At 37.5% G+C, this 18,350-nt stretch overlaps 1 protein-coding gene across 2 annotated transcripts; it reads left to right on the plus strand.

Annotated features, from left to right (window-relative positions):
• Positions 1 to 482: 482 nt before the first annotated feature.
• LOC129902159 (serine/threonine-protein phosphatase BSL3) lies at positions 483 to 18,052 on the plus strand. Of its 2 annotated transcripts, XM_055977227.1 has the most exons (22): positions 483 to 1,254; positions 1,762 to 1,822; positions 1,907 to 1,985; positions 2,073 to 2,152; positions 2,272 to 2,366; positions 2,450 to 2,549; positions 6,691 to 6,760; positions 6,916 to 7,017; positions 7,097 to 7,178; positions 7,353 to 7,532; positions 9,819 to 10,086; positions 10,182 to 10,422; positions 10,513 to 10,683; positions 11,282 to 11,520; positions 15,623 to 15,707; positions 15,792 to 15,890; positions 15,966 to 16,165; positions 16,241 to 16,316; positions 16,907 to 17,042; positions 17,147 to 17,283; positions 17,369 to 17,432; positions 17,516 to 18,052. In XM_055977227.1, exons 1-22 carry the CDS (start codon positions 861 to 863, stop codon positions 17,527 to 17,529), a joined length of 2,973 nt encoding a protein of 990 aa, XP_055833202.1. In that variant the 5' UTR covers positions 483 to 860; the 3' UTR covers positions 17,530 to 18,052. The 2 variants fall into 2 exon arrangements, with proteins under 2 accessions (XP_055833202.1, XP_055833201.1); XM_055977226.1 differs by having other exon boundaries at positions 17,369 to 18,052.
• The last annotated feature ends 298 nt before the right edge of the window (positions 18,053 to 18,350 follow it).

Raw genomic sequence — 18,350 nt, forward strand, 5'->3', positions numbered from 1 at the left:
TTTTTTTGGTAATGTGTGTTTTTGATGCGACTTCAAACTAGTTCGTACTCCAATATGGATACTCAAACAGCAATAACATATCGAACAACAATAACAAAATACTATTGTAATCTCAAAAGTAAAAGTCTGAAAAAGATATGATATACACAAATTTTACTTCAAACTTTGTAGAGATAGAAAAGTTTTTTTGATAAATTTCAAAAAAATATGAATATTCGAACATCGAATAAAAAAAAATAAAGAATTTCCAACACCTCCCCTCCAAATTCCACGTTGACATCGGAAACCGGTTATCACCGTTAACCGTTACTTTCTCCCGGTTTATCCGGTAAAAAAAAGGACACAAAAGAATCTACCATAAACAGCTTCAGGTAGTTGTACTCTACTCTACATAACTTGTACACTGTAATGTATAGTAAAATTCAACTCTTCAGCGCCGTCACTTTCTCAGCCGTACATATGAATAAATAAATAATATATATATATATAGGTAGAGAGAGAAGCAGAAATGACGGATGATTAGGCCTAGAGAGAGAAAGAGAGAAGAGATATTAGCCGCCTTTTAGAGAAGAAGAAGAAAAAACGAAGCTACAGTATTATAAATTTTTTTCCTGGTTCGGTCGGGGAGGAGAAAGAGAGAGAAAGAAGAAAAAAAGAAGTTTTTTTTTTGAATTTTCTCTCTCTTTCTCATTTGGGTTGTGATTTTCTTGGAAAATATTTGAAGGGTTTTGAAAATCTTGGATGTATTTGTATTGAATCGAAGGATCTAAGGGATTGTCTGTTTTTGTGCTGGATTAGGGTTTTGAAATGTTGAGAATTTGAAGTTCAATTTGGGGAATTGGGAATATTAGAGTATTGATATGGACGTGGATTCAACGATGGTATCGGAATCCGATCACGATCCAACGGTTCAGAATGATAGTTCGACGTCGGAACAACAGCTTAATGATGAATCTTCACAAACTCAGCAACAGCAGCAGCCGCAGCAGCAGCAAAGTAGTAGTAGTAGTAGTCCTCCTGTTGTGGGACCAAGGTGTGCACCGACGTATTCGGTGGTGCACGAAGTGATAGAGAAAAAGGAGGATGGTCCAGGGCCGAGGTGTGGACATACATTAACGGCTGTACCAGCTGTTGGTGAAGAAGGTTCTCCTAATTATATTGGTCCTAGGCTTATTCTTTTTGGTGGTGCTACTGCTCTTGAGGGAAATTCGGCTGCTTCTGGAACTCCTTCATCTGCTGGAAGTGCTGGAATTCGTAGGTTATCTAACTTAATTGATTAGCAGAACTGAAACTTTTCTTTTACAATTTCCTTTTCCTATAATGGGGAGTGGAGCGTAAAGTTGCTGCGGGACCAAGAGGTCACGTGTTCGAGTTGTGTAAACAACCTGTTGCAGAAATTACCGGTAAGGCCGCTTACAATAGGCCCTGTGGTTAGGGCCTTTCCTAGACCACCTCGCGCATAGAGGGATCTTAGTGCATCGGGGTGCTGTCGGGCCAACTTGTGAGCATCTCCATTATTCTACCGGTACCTGCATCTTTCTACCTTTGCAGGTATTGGGTAGCTTTGCCTTCAGCGCCTAGTTTGTTGGGAGAATTGACATAGATTTTATGTTTAACATGCTCGGATTTGAACTGTGGTTTCCTATGGTCTTCATTCTAGTTTCATCCATGTTAGGGCACACCCTCAGATGTGGTAGTAGAACCGAACCTATGGGGTTCAAATGTAAAATGATTTATTTGAGGTTTTGTATCTGATTGCAGGCTTAGCAGGGGCTACTGCTGATGTGCACTGTTATGATGTTTTAACGAATAAATGGTCTAGGTAAGTCTGAATTGTATCAGTGACAAGCTACATATTGGTTTTTGGTGCTTAGTTAGAAGGCTGAATATGTGATGAACTCCACAGGATCACTCCCATCGGAGAGCCACCCACACCAAGGGCTGCACATGTTGCGACAGCTGTGGGAACTATGGTTGTTATTCAGGTTTGTATTGGCTGATAGCTTTGTTGTTTGCTTCGCTATGATAATCTCGTTCAGCCATTTAAGATGCTCTATTACCATCCATCTCAGGGTGGAATCGGTCCAGCTGGTTTGTCAGCTGAGGATCTTCATGTTCTGGACCTTACTCAACAACGACCACGATGGCACAGGTTAGCACCTTTGGAGTAATGTCTATAGTTGTCATAATGAATGTTGCCTGTGTGTGAAGATACATGAATCCAGGACGAACTTGTGTTAAGTACTACTGAAATGATTTTGATCCTATCAGGGTTGTGGTGCAAGGACCTGGTCCAGGTCCGCGTTATGGACACGTCATGGCTTTGGTAGGGCAAAGATATCTCATGGCAATTGGCGGAAATGATGGTTAGTCTGATGACTGAGTCAGATCTATTTCTTTTCAGCAATGACATAGCTTAGAAAAATCTTAATCATTCTACTGTATTCAGGAAAACGGCCTCTAGCGGATGTTTGGGCTTTGGACACGGCTGCCAAGCCATATGAATGGCGGAAGTTGGAACCGGAGGGTGAAGGTCCACCTCCTTGCATGTAAAGTTCATATTCTCTCCCTTGAAGATGTGTACTTTATTTTCTTTGTTACCCAACAAGTTATCGTTTCTCTTGATTTGTATTTATTTGCTTATTCAGAATTCTATACTTTAGAAGGTAGCGAACCTCAAGAATTACTTGTACATATCTGTAAGTATTACATGCCGTTAATAGTGTCAATGATGCATTGTCTGTTTGGTTAGCTTGCAAATTATGTGTATATGATCTGATTAGGGAGTGTATCTGATCTGTTATATGAAAAGTTGTTTATCCTGGAGCTCTGTAGAACAATGTTTGATCATGCTAGTTGGAGATCAATGCAATAAATAGTTTTAGCTCCCGAAAGTTGAGAAATATATCCTGGAGGTGGTTGTAATTTTTTTTATTTTTTATAAGTTCACAATGTTAAGCTACAAATTGTTGTGTAGTTCATTTGGTAAATGGAAGCTCTAAGGGAGTTTTTTTTTTTTTTGATAAGGGAACTTATGTATTATAAACATAGAATATTTTTTTAAAAAAAAAGTATTATAAACATAGAACTATTCCAGGAGAATAGTCCAGTAATAATACTCGTAGTCAAAATGAGCAAAACCACTTATCAACTCATAAACAGCCTAAAACACTATGGATATCCTCTGCTTCTTGAGGGTATTCATGAATACACCAAAAGTAATAAAGTACTAAACAATTCATCTTTATCTTCTGGAATAGATTGCTGTTGTCTTCAAAACATATAGCTCTTAGGAGATTAGAAGATCCTTGTAGGAAAAAAGAGCTAAGAAGATGGCAAAGAAGCAATGCTAATATGGTAAGACTCGCTACTGATGAGTTCCAGCTGCCAGATTCTTTGATAAGAATTCTTTTTATCTTAATCATAAAAAGGAAAAGATGATTTTACCTATCAGAGGAATTTATGCACTCTTTGTTTCATAGTGAACCTTGGAGAGTGAGCTTTTGATTACTAACTGGATTAAAGACTTAAGAGATGCTATATGTTAGTCCATCTTTTAATAACTATTGTATGTTTAATCCTTTGAAGACTAGTTGTGGTAACTTTTAGCACCCCATCATCTACTAGGTTTATCATTTAAGAAAGTGGATTTGGCATTATGAAGAAAATGAAATTTCAATCTACCACAAAACCTTCTCAAAAAAAATTTCAATCTACCACAATCACTATTAGTCGGAGTATGAATAAAATTGAATAGGAGTGTATGCATATGGTTTAATCCCTTAAACTTGCCTGTACATTAGAGTTACAAATATTCAGATGGCAGGAACTAAGATTCCCAACTAGTATTTGGAGGCAGTTGACTGTGATTTTGCGGGTGTAGTTTCTCTTCCTGTTGGCAGGCTTGTATGTGGGGTATCCCCAATTGTAAATAAAATTATTTACCTTGTAAAAAAATGATGTTAGAAGATAACTTCAAGGTGTTTTGAAGATATGCCAGGGCCAGTTCTGAAACTTAAAAGTCATTACCTTAGACAACTCCTTTTCTGGTACAGTTAAATTTGTATAGAAGGGATAAAAGATTGAGTTTTTTTTGTGGAGAACCATAATTTGATGTATATTATGTACCTTTTTGGTATATGGCTTGTTTATAGGGTTTTCCGCATATTGATAAAATTATTTACCTCATCAAAACAATTGTATTGAAGGGATGAAAACCTTGTACAGATGACTGGTTCTTTTGGCCTTAGTTGATTCTGCGGTTCTTTCTGTTTTTCCTTCTCTGTTCTGTAATTATGACTGGTTTTGTATATCAAAATGTATCTTGATTTTGCCCCTCATTGGTGCCATCTTTATCATATCATTTCCTTATGATAAAAGAAGTAATCATCATATATTACTAAAAGTTGGAACAAAAAAAGTTGAAAGTTGAAATACCAAAATAACCCTATGAAGTTGAGTTACCACAATAATGCCATTAATCATATATCATATATCAAGAAAAGAAAAGAAGATAAGTTAGAAGAAGGCAGACGTAACAGCCTTTCCTTCACTATTAAAAATTGGCATCCTAATAAATGTAAATAATAACTCCCATGAATGTGATTAATTGTAAAGAATTTTTTATAACAAGTTCAACGTATGTCTTTTCTTCTCTTATCTTTTAACTTTTGCTCATTTATCTTCTACCCCTATAGCCTTTTGATATTCTTTCTATCACTTGATAACCCACAAATTTGGATCACTTGATTATCCCTTACCTATATTATTTTTTCTTTTAAAAATCACTGGTTGATATAGCTGCTTATCAACATCTGATTCTGTCAAATTATGTATTATTCCGTGTGAGGAAGACTTTCAGTGGTTGTCCAGATTTTACTCAGTTTAACATATGTTTGAGTATGTAACTAAAATAACATCAAGATTGCAAGATTTTTTAGCTTCAACTTACGAGTCGTTACATTCTGTGTGTTTTGATTTTTATTTTATAGTACAGAGAAAGTCAAATAATATATGTACCATTTAAATTCTATCATTTACAATACAAAGTTAGTATCAAGTATTTTGGATAAACGTGCAACACACGTTCCCATAGACTAGTATTAGAAAACTAAACGTCACGTACTTGATTGGTCAATGCGTTATATCCTCCTTACTTCCTTCTATGGTGCTCGTCTATTTCTTTCTTGGTCTCTAATCCATGTCATCTATTTTTGGTGGAATTTGCTATTGTCTCTAGAATTTTATATTTTTTCGGATCCCACTTGAGTAGATCTGCTTTTTCCTTATTGTCTCCTCTTGTTATCCCGGGAGGAGGAGGCGTGTGACTGTGCAAGGGGGTTTTCAAGAGTGAGGTGAAGGCTTGCAACTTGATGTTTAAGGAAGCAAATTGTACATATTTCTAGTGAAGTTTTTTACAAGCTTTTCAATTACCTTTAAAAAATGACAGAAATTTACTAAATGACAACCTAGAATGGAACTGCTCATTAAAAAAACCTAGAATGGAATTACCTTTGCCTTTATTTTCCCTGCAGTTAGAATTGGATATCATCAACAACAACACACCCGGTGTAATTCCACAAGTGGGGTCTAGGAAGAGTAGGATTTGCGCAGATCTTACCCCCTACCTTTGTTGGTGTAGAGAGATTATTTCTGATAGACCCTCAACTCAAAAGGAATGTTATCGAAGTAGGAGCACAAGAAAAATATAACAACCGAGTAGCAATATACAAAGCAAACAAAGCAACAAAATAGTACCACACATAGAAGAATAAGAAACTATGCTTAACTCTTGCTGCTGCCAACCTCTCACACCTCCTAACTGGCACATCCTCGCATCTCAGCCTTGCTTCCCTCATCTTGTGTGCCATTAAGGCCACTTCCACCTCGTCTTGAATAACTTCAATCCTTATACTATCTCTCTTATTGTGCCCATACATCCATATAAGCATTTTCATCTCTACTGCCTTCATCTTCTGAACATGGCCTTCTTGACTGGCCAGTACTCTACCCCGTAGAACAATCTTGGTTTAACCACCACTCTGTAGGACTTACATTTAAGCCTTGGTGACACATTCTTATTGCAAAATACCCCGGAGGCGAGCCTATTTAATTTCTCTGGGAACATCTCATAGAATCGGTTAGCAAGAAAGTACTAATTTCTTGTGTTCTTCTGAAGCATTTGTCAATTAGCGCATAATGCATAATTTTATCAGAAAGAAAAGGTTGGAACCACTAAGGCACAAGTGTCATACTTATTTTCTGTATAACATCTCATAGAAGATGTTATTTCTTCTGTTTTCTGAAGCATTTGTCAATTAGCGCACAATGCATAATTTTATCAAAAAGAAAAGGTTGGAACCACTAACGCACAAGTGTCATACTTATTTTCTGTATAACATCTCATAGAAGATGTTATTTCTTTTGTTTTCTGAAGCATTTCATGCGCTAGTGCTGGAATGCCTCTGGAGCAAGCAGTGGAATATTTCTTTCTGTTTGCTAATGAAAGCTTGGGTGTTTGGTGAAAACATTTTATGTTTCTTCATCGTAATCTTTTATTTTCTTTTTGGATCGTCATAGAGTTTTTCTGACCACCTCCTTCTGAAATCAGATTATTTTGAATGTGATACTAAAATGGCCCAACCAATTAAGAAATTAAGGAAGTCCTAATATGCCCCCCTTCTTGTTTAGGTATGCAACCGCAAGTGCACGTTCAGATGGTCTTCTCCTCCTCTGTGGAGGGAGGGATGCCAATAGCGTGGTGAGTCAAGCATATCCTTTTTATACTGGTTTATTTGTTCTATCATATTGCTAATTGCCTTGCAGTTAGATCACAATGTCACGATGGTGCTCTTCACTTTCGTAACTGGTCAATTGTTCTTACTTTTTTTTTTTCATTGCCTTGGTTATTCATAGCCTCTGGCAAGTGCTTATGGACTTGCCAAACATAGAGATGGACGTTGGGAATGGGCCATTGCCCCTGGTGTGTCACCCTCCCCCAGATATCAACATGCTGCAGTAAGTGTTATTTTTTCATTTTCTTTAAATTTCTTCTTTCTGGCAGAGTAACGGAGTTATCAGTTGTTTATGGTAACAGGTTTTTGTTAATGCTCGGCTGCATGTATCTGGAGGGGCACTTGGTGGTGGACGCATGGTGGAGGATTCATCCAGTGTTGCGGGTATTTCCTTTATGCTGTTTGTATTGATTGCTTGTTTAGATTAACACTTTCTGATATAGTTTAACAAAAAAAATAAACACTTTCTGATTTGGTTATATATTTTACTTTTCACTTTGGTCGGGTGTGATGTCATTCTCACGCCCATGTTTCTTCTTTCTTCTCTTCTTTTGGCAGTTCTTGATACAGCTGCAGGAGTGTGGTGCGACACAAAATCTGTTGTGACTAGTCCTAGGACTGGCAGGTTCAGTGCAGATGCAGCTGGTGGAGATGCTGCTGTTGAATTGACCAGACGCTGTAGGCATGCAGCTGCTGCTGTTGGGGACTTGATATTTATCTATGGTGGTCTACGTGGCGGTAAGGCTATATGATATGCATGTTCAATAACTGCTTCTCATTGTTGCAAAGATTGGAAAAAGTTAATGTGGAAGGTAGCAGCATACTCCACTTTCTTTTCAAATAATCATTTCCCCTCCTCTACCTTCCCTGTAATAGCCCATTTTAAATTCAACCAAATGTAGGATAAAGCTTCAAATAGAAGCTATCCCTACTTCGCCTATAAATCCCAATAAACTAACTTTTCTGACGATGCATCCTAAAAAATAGACCCCAACATAACCCAAATAAAATAATGACTTACCAAGTGCTAAACTATGTTAAACATCTACAGATTTGCAACACTTAGTAGTTTGTTATAAACTTGAAACTAAACACTAATGTGAATATTCATTATCAACTATGCACAACTGCCCCAAATTCATTGGTTAGCTATATGAATCATCTGTAGTCATTCCTCTATTGAGGTCCATTTTGTCACAACAACAACTACTACGCCTCTGCGGTTGGCTATATGAATTCCCACTTTCATTCGAACTCATATCATCATCACACTCAGTAAAATAAAGGTGAAAAATAAGTTTAATATATAATAACAATAATAATAGTAATAGAAGTTCACTTAGAAGTCTAAAACCTAATCCTCAACTAATAGTTATTGCTTGTGGACTTTTTTCTTCCATTTTGCCCTACCTTTAGCTAAGTCTGCATTGATACCAAACATATATAGGTCTTTTGAGGCAACTTTCCTCCCATGTCATATTAGGTCCATTTCTGTCGAAACAGACTTGATAAAAAACTGGATGGAGTGCAAGTGTAACAACATCATCTAAATCCTAATCCTATCCAGTTGGTATCTCTTACTTGGATTTTTGTTTTTGTTGTGCTTTTTCTTGCTATGTTTGCGTCAGTGCTATTGAAGACTTGCTTGAGGCTTTCTCAAGTGTTGAAGCTAGGTACAAAGCAGTCTAAATGCTTAGCGTTGCTAGGACGGTGCCTTATCGCCTATAGATGATCAGGGTAGTACTTAACGATAAGTGTAATTGGTTATTTTAGATGTTTATTAGCCCTCAAGGTTGGCTCAATTGGCAAATATGGAGGGACTTGTGTCTTAGGTCACAAGTTTGAATCCTGCCCCAAGCGAAATAAGTCCAATATCTAAGTGGAGGACGGTAGAGAGGAGGGCTCATCATCCCCAGCTTACAGAGTCTTCAGTTGACGGATTTCTCGCTCATAAAAAAAGACAGATGTTAATTGTTACGAGACATGACATGTTGGGGATTTGGAATTAACAATTATTCTCTTCGCTTGAAAAAATAATTTTTAAGTAATTGCTGAATTGCTTATTAGGAAAAAAAAAGGAGAAATGGTGGGATCTGAAGTATTAGGGTCAAACTATTGAATGCTTGATCTTAGTTCAGAAATGATGCCTAGTTTCTTTAAATAGTTTAAAACTATGCTAAAAGTCGTATAAGCCATAATTTGTGCTTTTTACAATAAAAAGAAACCTAGGTTTTATTAATCAAAGAAAATGAATTCAAAGAAAGGACGGGTTATTCACATTCCATTTGATGGTCAGAGGCGAATTGGAAGTTAAGCTGGGAATTCTAAAGATTATATTTATTTAATATGAATATTTTCCCTCCTTGGGGGCATAGTGTGGAATCTGGATCCTTTCATCGGGTACCATTTCTTTTAGATCAAAAGGTGTTCCGACTCTATTGGATAAAATCATAACCTAAGCCGTGCTAGGAGCTAGGTGGCTAAAGAAAGAGCAAAAAGTGAAACTTAACCTTTTGAATTCACAAGCACCTCATAATTCTCTGAGAACTGATTACTCAGTATGCAAGTGGATAATGGTCTCTCTGGTTGAAAATAGTGAAATGTCTACCTTGTCCACATGACACATGGTGATGATGAGATACATGAGAACAATTAGTTGTGTCTTTCTGTCAAATACCTGTCTTTGAAACTTAAGGCATTGATATTCAAGAAAAGAGGTATTCGTGGATATCAAGGCAATAAATTATATAGCCGATCTCATATTAAATTTATATGTAGGTATGTTGCAGTTATGTTTGCAAATGAAGTGTTTGTTAACTATTCAAATTGCTGCAATGAATGCTTCTCTCCTTCCTGTTCTTTTAGTATTTTCCATGTAAAGTACATCTCATGAGAACCTCTGGAGCAGTTATTTGGATCACTTGCTGGTTTCTGCTGCGAGTGTACTTAAGCTGTTAAAGAAGTTGCTGATGTTTTGGAATCCTTTTATGCAATGCCATTATTTACTTGTCACCAATTTCACAGGTGTACTGCTGGATGACTTGCTTGTTGCTGAGGATTTGGCTGCTGCAGAAACAACAAGTGCAGCTTCACATGCCGCAGCTGCTGCAGCCAATCTACAAGAAGGCAGGCTTGCTGGGAGGTATGGTTTTGGTGATGAAAGAACGAGGCAAACAGTTCCTGATGCAGTTAATGATGGTTCTGTTGTACTGGGAAATGCTGTTGCTCCCCCTGTAAATGGCGATATGTATACTGATATAAGTACTGAGAATGTCATGCTTCAAGGATCTCGGTGAGTCTACAATTGCATAATAATGGCAGTGCCTGCTGTAAAATTTCTGTTGCTGCCTTGGTTCTCAGTTCCACCATTTTGGGTTTGTTTTTTAGGAGACTCAGCAAAGGTGTTGAATATTTAGTGGAGGCCTCTGCAGCAGAAGCTGAGGCTATTACTGCTACACTAGCAGCTGCCAAAGCTCGACAGCAAGGTAATGGAGAAGTCGAACTTCCTGATAGGGATGGTGGAGCAGAGGCTACACCAAGTGGAAAAGCAGCATCTACTTCAATCAATTTGGATTCTTCCGGATCAAATAATTCTGCCCCAACTGGAGTCCGTCTTCATCATCGTGCCGTTAGTATTCAGATCCTTTATGCTATGTCGTGCTATATGGTTAAGTTTGGAAAATAATAGACTAATGATGTGCCTTTAATTCATTTATAGATAGTTGTAGCTGCAGAGACTGGTGGTGCTCTGGGTGGTATGGTAAGACAGCTTTCCATCGATCAATTTGAAAATGAAGGCCGGCGAGTCAGTTATGGAACCCCAGAAAATGCCACAGCAGCACGAAAACTTTTGGATCGACAAATGTCCATCAACAGTGTTCCGAAAAAGGTGCAATAAGTTATTTTGTTCTTTAACTAGTTAGGATTAGCAATGAGAATAACAGAATTGGAATTTCTGTACTTGAGATTTTCCATTGCTAGGAAATAGTGAAAATGGGAGTATTTTATTGAAGTTGGTCCCAATCAGATTCTTCTTTTCTTTTAACAAGTAACTGTGATGTCCGGGTCTGTTGGCACTTACCCGTACTATTCCCTTTGGTGCTGCGGTCCCACCTAAATTCCTCCATTTAGGAAACCTGTAGGTCTCTAAGACATTGAATGGAGGCATGAACAAATGGAAAGACAAGTGAAGAAAAGAAATTAAGATTTATATTTTTCCAGATGTATATATTGTGGCCTTGGAGGGGGAGCGAGAGGGAGAGGTGGTTAGGAGAGTTACGGGAGAAAGAGAAGAAGATTTCCAAATGGGAGATGTTTGGACTGCAATAAATACTCGGGGCAATTGGCCCATAGCTATTCACAGTACTCAACAGAAAAACATATATCCATTTTGCAGAATAACTGCTATAAGCATAGGCGGTCTTGTTCCTATTAGAACAGAAAACTTTGTGTTTGTTATAATCTTTTGCTCCTTCTTTCTGTCTCAGCTGATCACGCATCTTTTGAAGCCTCGGGGTTGGAAGCCGCCTGTGCGACGAGAGTTTTTTTTGGACTGCAATGAGATCGCCGATCTTTGTGATAGTGCCGAAAGAATATTTGCTAGTGAACCTACTGTTTTACAGCTAAGGGCTCCTATTAAGATATTTGGTGACTTACATGGGCAATTTGGGGATCTCATGCGTCTTTTTGACGAGTATGGTTCCCCGTCAACTGCTGGGGATATTGCGTAAGTGCCTTGACAATCTTGCATTTCTGTATTTTAGTTTTTTACTGAAGTGTTCTTTCAAAACTATGTTGCCTAGACCTTTTTGTGATTGATATTACTGAAATTATAGAAGTTTCAACTAGGGTGGGCATTCATTTTTTATAAACTTCCGTTCAGTTCTTCACTGGTGCATACCGAACCAAAGTGGTTCGGTTTTTTCTGTTTGGTATGTGATCTAAGTTTTTTAACTTTGATGCTATTGTTGGGATGCTCCATTTCGAGTTTTTCCATGAAGGGAGGCCAGTCTTGCCAAGCATTGTAAATAAAATAGGGACATTAGAGGGCAAAGAAATTGCTGAGGATTTCCTTACATGCACCACTTCTCCAAGCTGTGCAACTGACTATAATGAAGAGTTACCTTTTAAAAATTTCCTGAAGTCCCAACTCCTACAGTTATTAGACATTGTCCTCTTTGAATGTACATGCATGTCTCTTATCAAAGCTTTTGACAATTTTATTCGTATTTATACCATCTTGAAGTGCAGTTTTGATTTCATGGATTCTTTAGTATGAAAAACCTTGCATATGCTGTATGTGCATTTCAGATTCATATTTCAATTTTTTTAATTCACATCTGTCTGTAAGGTGAGAGCGGAATCCTTTTCATTGTCCTTTCCGTTTACGCAGACCTCTTCCATTTCCCCGATTTTGTTTGAATCCCACATCTTTTTTCTGGGAAAAAGTGAAGGAGAAGGAACTTCTTGAGTGGATCCATCTTGTTCTTGTTTAGACCCCTTCATCTCAGACAATGTCGATTTCTCTTCTTTACTGTTCAGTATGTTATTCCTTATGTTTCTTTCTACATCTATCTTCCTCACTTTTCTAGGTGGTGTTCCTATGCTTCTTTTAGTGTTAGTTTAACTATAGGTTCTCTTTCATAATTCTTTTACTCTAGGTATCTACTAAGAGAAATATTTTGACATGCGATAGAGAATCATGATTTGAAATTAGATTGATTTGAAATTAAGCTTTTGTTTGGACATGCAATTTGGATTTCTTAAGTTGTACTTTTCTCATAAACGTGAATACTCTACAAGTTGTGAAAACTATCAAAATGTCCCCAACTCTTATATAATCTTACCAAATGAGCAAACCATAATTCATAAACAAGATATTGGAATATCCTAAAGCTACTGAATTGATAAATCACATGTCTTATGTTCCTTTTATAAATAGATGTTCGCGATTACAAACTTTCAAATACACATTATTTTATTAAGATCCACTAGTCAACAATAGTAGTAAGTTGTTATTCTTTAATATAATCCTTTCACATGGTACCTACAATCTTTCATGGTGAACATGTTCTATTTTTTACATATAATTTAGGGGTCAAGTTTTACATTTTAAAAAATTTGAAATCACGATTTGGAATCCCCAATCATGTTTTTGTTTTTGGAGAATTTGGGATTTGAAATCATGATCCCAAATGCATGTCCAAACGCTGATTTAAAATCATGATCTAAAATCATGACTTCATATCACATGTCCAAACGCAAGCTTAATCCTTCTTTTGGGAGGTTTCCACCCTTTTTTTGGGTTGGGGCCAGGGAACATACAATAAAGTAAGATGATATCATTCGACCTCCTCATTTACATGGTAGATAAAAATTTGTCAAGCCCCTTAAGGTTTTGGTTGTATACCATTACAAAATCATTTGGAAAACCACAGATCCATTCATCTATATAGAATCACATGCAAATCATTGCATACATTCATGTGAATACATTTATATCTATGTCATTGGCAGTATACTTTTTGCTATAAATTTTCCTGGGGTCTTCTCTTGCCATCTTTTTTTATTTAGTTGCTTTGTGACAAGCTCCTCATCCCCCTTTCTGTGAAGGGGAGGTGGGTGGGTGGGGGGTCTTTGCACCTCTACACTGGATTTCTTAACTGATAACTATAAAGTTATCTAGTGAGTTGGAGCCTCTGGAAGTTAATTCTTAATACCTTTAAATCTTTTGCTGCTGAATATACATTCCAATATCCTTGAATTAGGATAATAATTTTGATCCTACATCAGACATTCATGAAAATACTTTCGCAAATTTCCGAGAGCCGAGGCATTTGATAAGGAGATACTCTTTTTTTCCCCTAGTTATTCCTTCTTGTAAGGATGATTGTTAAGTGACTTCAGGGTGAACCAGAGCTGGGGGGGGGGGGGGAATGTTCACCCTGAAGTCGCTTAACGACCATCTTGCTTTGAACTCTCCAGTAATTGCTCAACATCCATACAAAAGATATTACTACCTCCGTCCCAATTTATATGTAGTTTGACCGGACACGGAATTTAAGAATATGAGAAGACTTTGCAATGTTCCAAAACTACCTTTAAAATAAATGAATTTTTAATAGGAAAGTACGCCTTTGTATACTTTTTTGTCAAATAAGTGGGACCCAATATGGGTAAAATGTTGCTAGTGTCATTTCGTGTTTGCCAAATAAGGAAATGTGTCATTCATTTTCGGATTGGCTATAAAGGAAAGTGAGTCGTATAAATTGGGACAAAAGAGAGTAGGCGGTTCCTTCCATCTGCCCAAGCCTTGGCCAGCGAAGTTACTCTGTACCTATATAAGTGGGAGGTAGCAGGTATCTGGTGGTACCACCGTCGTAAAAAAGTAAATATGACGTCTTACATTATTAAACCTCGAACCAGAGTGACCAGCTGCTTGTTCAGGATATATGAATAGTTCCGAGTAGTCTTTGGGTTGATGTGAGAAAATCAGAGTTGATACTAGATGGAGAAGTGTATACTATCGTGGACTTCACAATGATGTTTGGTTGTAAGTTGTGTAATAACTTATGAAATACTTAGGATTATCTTGGGAGGAAAGGGGACTTGGTATCTGTAAATTGCCCTTTTCAATGGGTCTTGAGAAGTGGCTATGGAGGTTACAGATGAGGAAGAGGCCCTTTGAACAGAAGTGGTTGCATCAAAATATGGAAGTAGCGAATATGGATGGTTTACTAAATAGGTCACAACATCTTACAGGGTGTGTGTGTGGAAACTGGAAAGGAATAAGGAGGGAGTCCATAAATTTCCTCAACTATGTTGGTTTTATGGTTGGAATAAGGAGTCGTATGCGGCGTTTGATATTTGGTGCAGGGAATTAACATTGAACAATTACAAATGGCCCACATTGGTGGAGGAAAAGGTGGTATTGGATAGTGGAAAGTTTATCAAAAGAAACTCATGCAAGATAAGATGGGACAGTTTTTAAAAGATCTTTTAGGATTGTGAGATGAGGAGTGCAATGATGGTATTGACCCCCCCCCCCCCCCCCCTCAAAAAAATAATAATAAAATAAAATAAAATAAAAGGGCAAGGGGAGATCTTTTTCAAATTTAGGTGCATGCTGGGATGCTATTCTCATGGCAGTCAACTTAAGGAAGAGGGACAAGGTATGCTTGCATGCATTTTGTTTCTTGGATGGGTGTGAAGAGACAAAAATCGGTTGCTTTTGCAATGTGAATATGGTTCATATTTGTGGAGCTTCATTGTTCAGTTTTGCTTGTGTAACCCCTAAATCAGTGAAGTCCTGAAAAGTTGGAGGAGCGACAACTTGAAGAGAAGGAATAGGTTGTTGCACGACTCTGCATATTTTGATGATTTGAGGTGCAAGGATTGAAGAATATTTCAGGAATTGAAAAGCTCGTGGAGGATCCTGATAAGAAAAAAAAGTCTTTGAAGAAGATTAAGACAGGACTTTGCTGTTAATTTGTATTGTTGGAATAATATAATATATAGTGATTGTAAATGAAAAAGAGTTTGGTGAATGTTGTAAATCAAATTCAGATTTACATGTTACCATGACAAGTAAATATCTCTGTTCAGGCGTTGTCCATTATAACACCTCTTTGCAGGGCTGTTGCAATTTATCTGTCTTTTTCTGTTTCTCTCTATCCCTGGCTTCTTCTTAGACTTCTACCGATTTTTGTAGTTGATAGTTAAAAAGATCTTTTTCCAATGTCAATGTGCAATTCTAATGCTATTTTTTTGGTACTATTTCTTTTTTCAGTATATGCTAATTTGGTAATTTTGTGTAATCGACTCTTCAGGTATATTGATTACCTCTTCTTGGGAGATTATGTTGATAGGGGCCAGCACAGCTTGGAGACCATTACTCTTCTCCTTGCTTTAAAGGTACCTGTTTGCTGTATACTTATGGTACGCTTCCACTGTTGGAATTGCTTGTTGATTTTAATGGCACATCACTGGTTGTGTTAGGTCGAGTATCCTCACAATATACATTTAATACGTGGGAACCATGAAGCTGCAGATATAAATGCGCTTTTTGGCTTTCGAATTGAGTGCATCGAACGCCTGGTATGTATGCTACTTTACCAAATGAAAGTCCTCCTCCCCCCTTCTAGTTGGTTACTGATCTTCTTTAGGGAGCAGGGTGAGAGAGATGGAATCTGGACATGGCATCGGATTAATAGATTGTTCAACTGGCTTCCTCTGGCTGCCCTGATTGAGAAAAAAATCATCTGTATGCATGGTGGGATTGGAAGGTCTATTAATCACATTGAGCAAATAGAGAGTATCCAGCGTCCTATCACTATGGAAGCTGGCTCAATTGTTCTGATGGATTTGTTGTGGTTAGTCCGTGTCTTCTCTTTTCCTTCTTTCATTTTAACATTGTCCTATTTTCTAAAATCAATTTATGCTTCTAGGTCTGACCCAACAGAAAATGATAGTGTTGAAGGACTAAGACCAAATGCAAGAGGCCCTGGCTTGGTAACTTTTGGGGTGAGTAATTTCTTTTACTTTCTTTGATATTACTGATTCAATTATTTCTTCATTTCACAACTTGTAGATATTTTTTTTTTAATATTAAGAAGCTGCTATATTCTTGTCCATTTGGGATAACTGAAGTTAGTTCAAAGACTCATAAAGGAATGACATTTGACCAAAAAAATCAGCGGCCTCCGTCCACCCATCGCTATCTCTTGTATTTCATTGCTGCCCAGGCTGTCATTTCTTAAGTGTTTTTTTCTTACTACTGTTGGGCTATTGTAGCTCCTCATCTGCAATAATTTGTGTCTTTGTTTACTTCTATGGTTGGACAATCTTAATATGTCTGTCCAAGCTCTTTTCTTTAAGAAGTGTGCTAAATTCATAATCGTTGAAACTATTTAGCTGATTGAGTTTTCTGGGTTATTATATACTAAAAGTTCTGATAATTAGGATATCATTTTTCTAGCTTTTGGTGTTGGATGTTTCTTTGGTCCATGAAAATCACAGGTCATTCCTCTTTTTTGTTGCCAGGCTGTCGGTTGTATGTACTTTCTATAGAATTCCTGTATTGCACTTATGTAAAACCTTTCGTTTACATGCAGCCCGATCGTGTGATGGAATTTTGCAACAACAATGATCTTCAACTAATCGTCCGAGCCCACGAATGCGTGATGGACGGGTTTGAAAGATTTGCTCAGGGACATTTGATCACGCTTTTTTCAGCCACCAATTACTGTGGTATGTTCGTACTGATTTTGGATGCTCGGGGGTTTTTCAACTATTTAGATAGCAGTTTTATCTACATAGGGACTCCTTTTTAAAAGTTAAATCTACTGCTGCAGGTACTGCTAACAATGCTGGTGCCATTTTGGTATTGGGTAGAGATCTTGTTGTGGTTCCGAAACTTATCCACCCAATTCCGCCAGTTTCATCGCCTGAAAATTCACCTGAGCGGCATATAGAAGACACTTGGATGCAGGTTCCATTATTTTCATGTCTTTTTTTCCCACACATCTTTTGTGCTTTGATCTTATGTTGATCATGTCAACACTCGTCTGTTATAGGAGCTAAATGCTAACAGACCACCTACACCAACCAGAGGCCGTCCTCAAGTTGCCAACGATCGAGGTTCTCTTGCTTGGACTTAGATTTATAGTGAAGATTATTTTCATATACTTCGAGCCTCATGCTCTAACATCTGGGATTTCCAGTGATATGTACATAGCATGATGCTATTTGGAGAGTGTCGCGTACAAATATATCCTCTTGAAGATCTAAGGCTTTGAGGTAGTCGATGTCTTCCAGCACAATGGACAACAGGCCTTCGGACAGATTCAGATCTCAAAGGTTGCAGGCACATTGTCTATTCATCTGTGTGGAAGCAGTTCGGGCTCTTCGAAGTTTCCCCTTGTACATTGAGCAACAGACACAGACACAGATAGAAGGATCAACACGTGTTGTTACGTTCTCATGCTATGGATAGTGCTAGGTTTTCATTTTATAATTCTCCCGTCTAATCCTATATATAATTTTCCCCCTTGTTTTAGGCGTATTATTTTTGTCAATGGTAAAAATTTGGTGAGATGCATAATGCTGAAATTTCTCATGTATCATAGAGGGTGTTGCTTGGTGTAATTTGTGGTGTTGGTGTCATGTAGAATGTGACTTGTGTGTGAAAATATGAAAGCTTTAGTAACACAAGAAATGTGGTTATAAAGGAGTGGCTAATTACTATTTGTTAGCTTCTTTATCTTCCAATGTTTGGTAGCATTCTATGGGGAAAGAAGCAGAAAATTGTGAATCCTTCAAAGCAATTCGTTCATATTAGAACTTTAGGTATTCAAGAAAAGATGATAGATGTTTATTTATAGCATAATACATAAACATGCCCTTTCATTTTGCCTCAGCTGACATCTTATCTCCTCCAACTTTGTGTGTGCTTTAGTAGACACATGTGTCTATATGGCATAATACAAATTAGTTTGAGTGTATTTTACACAAATTGCCATATAGAATGCGTGAGTTTAATACCTTTCATCTTTTTGT

Source organism: Solanum dulcamara, chromosome 9 (genome assembly GCF_947179165.1).
Source record: "Solanum dulcamara chromosome 9, daSolDulc1.2, whole genome shotgun sequence".
Classification (NCBI taxonomy): Eukaryota; Viridiplantae; Streptophyta; class Magnoliopsida; order Solanales; family Solanaceae; genus Solanum; species Solanum dulcamara.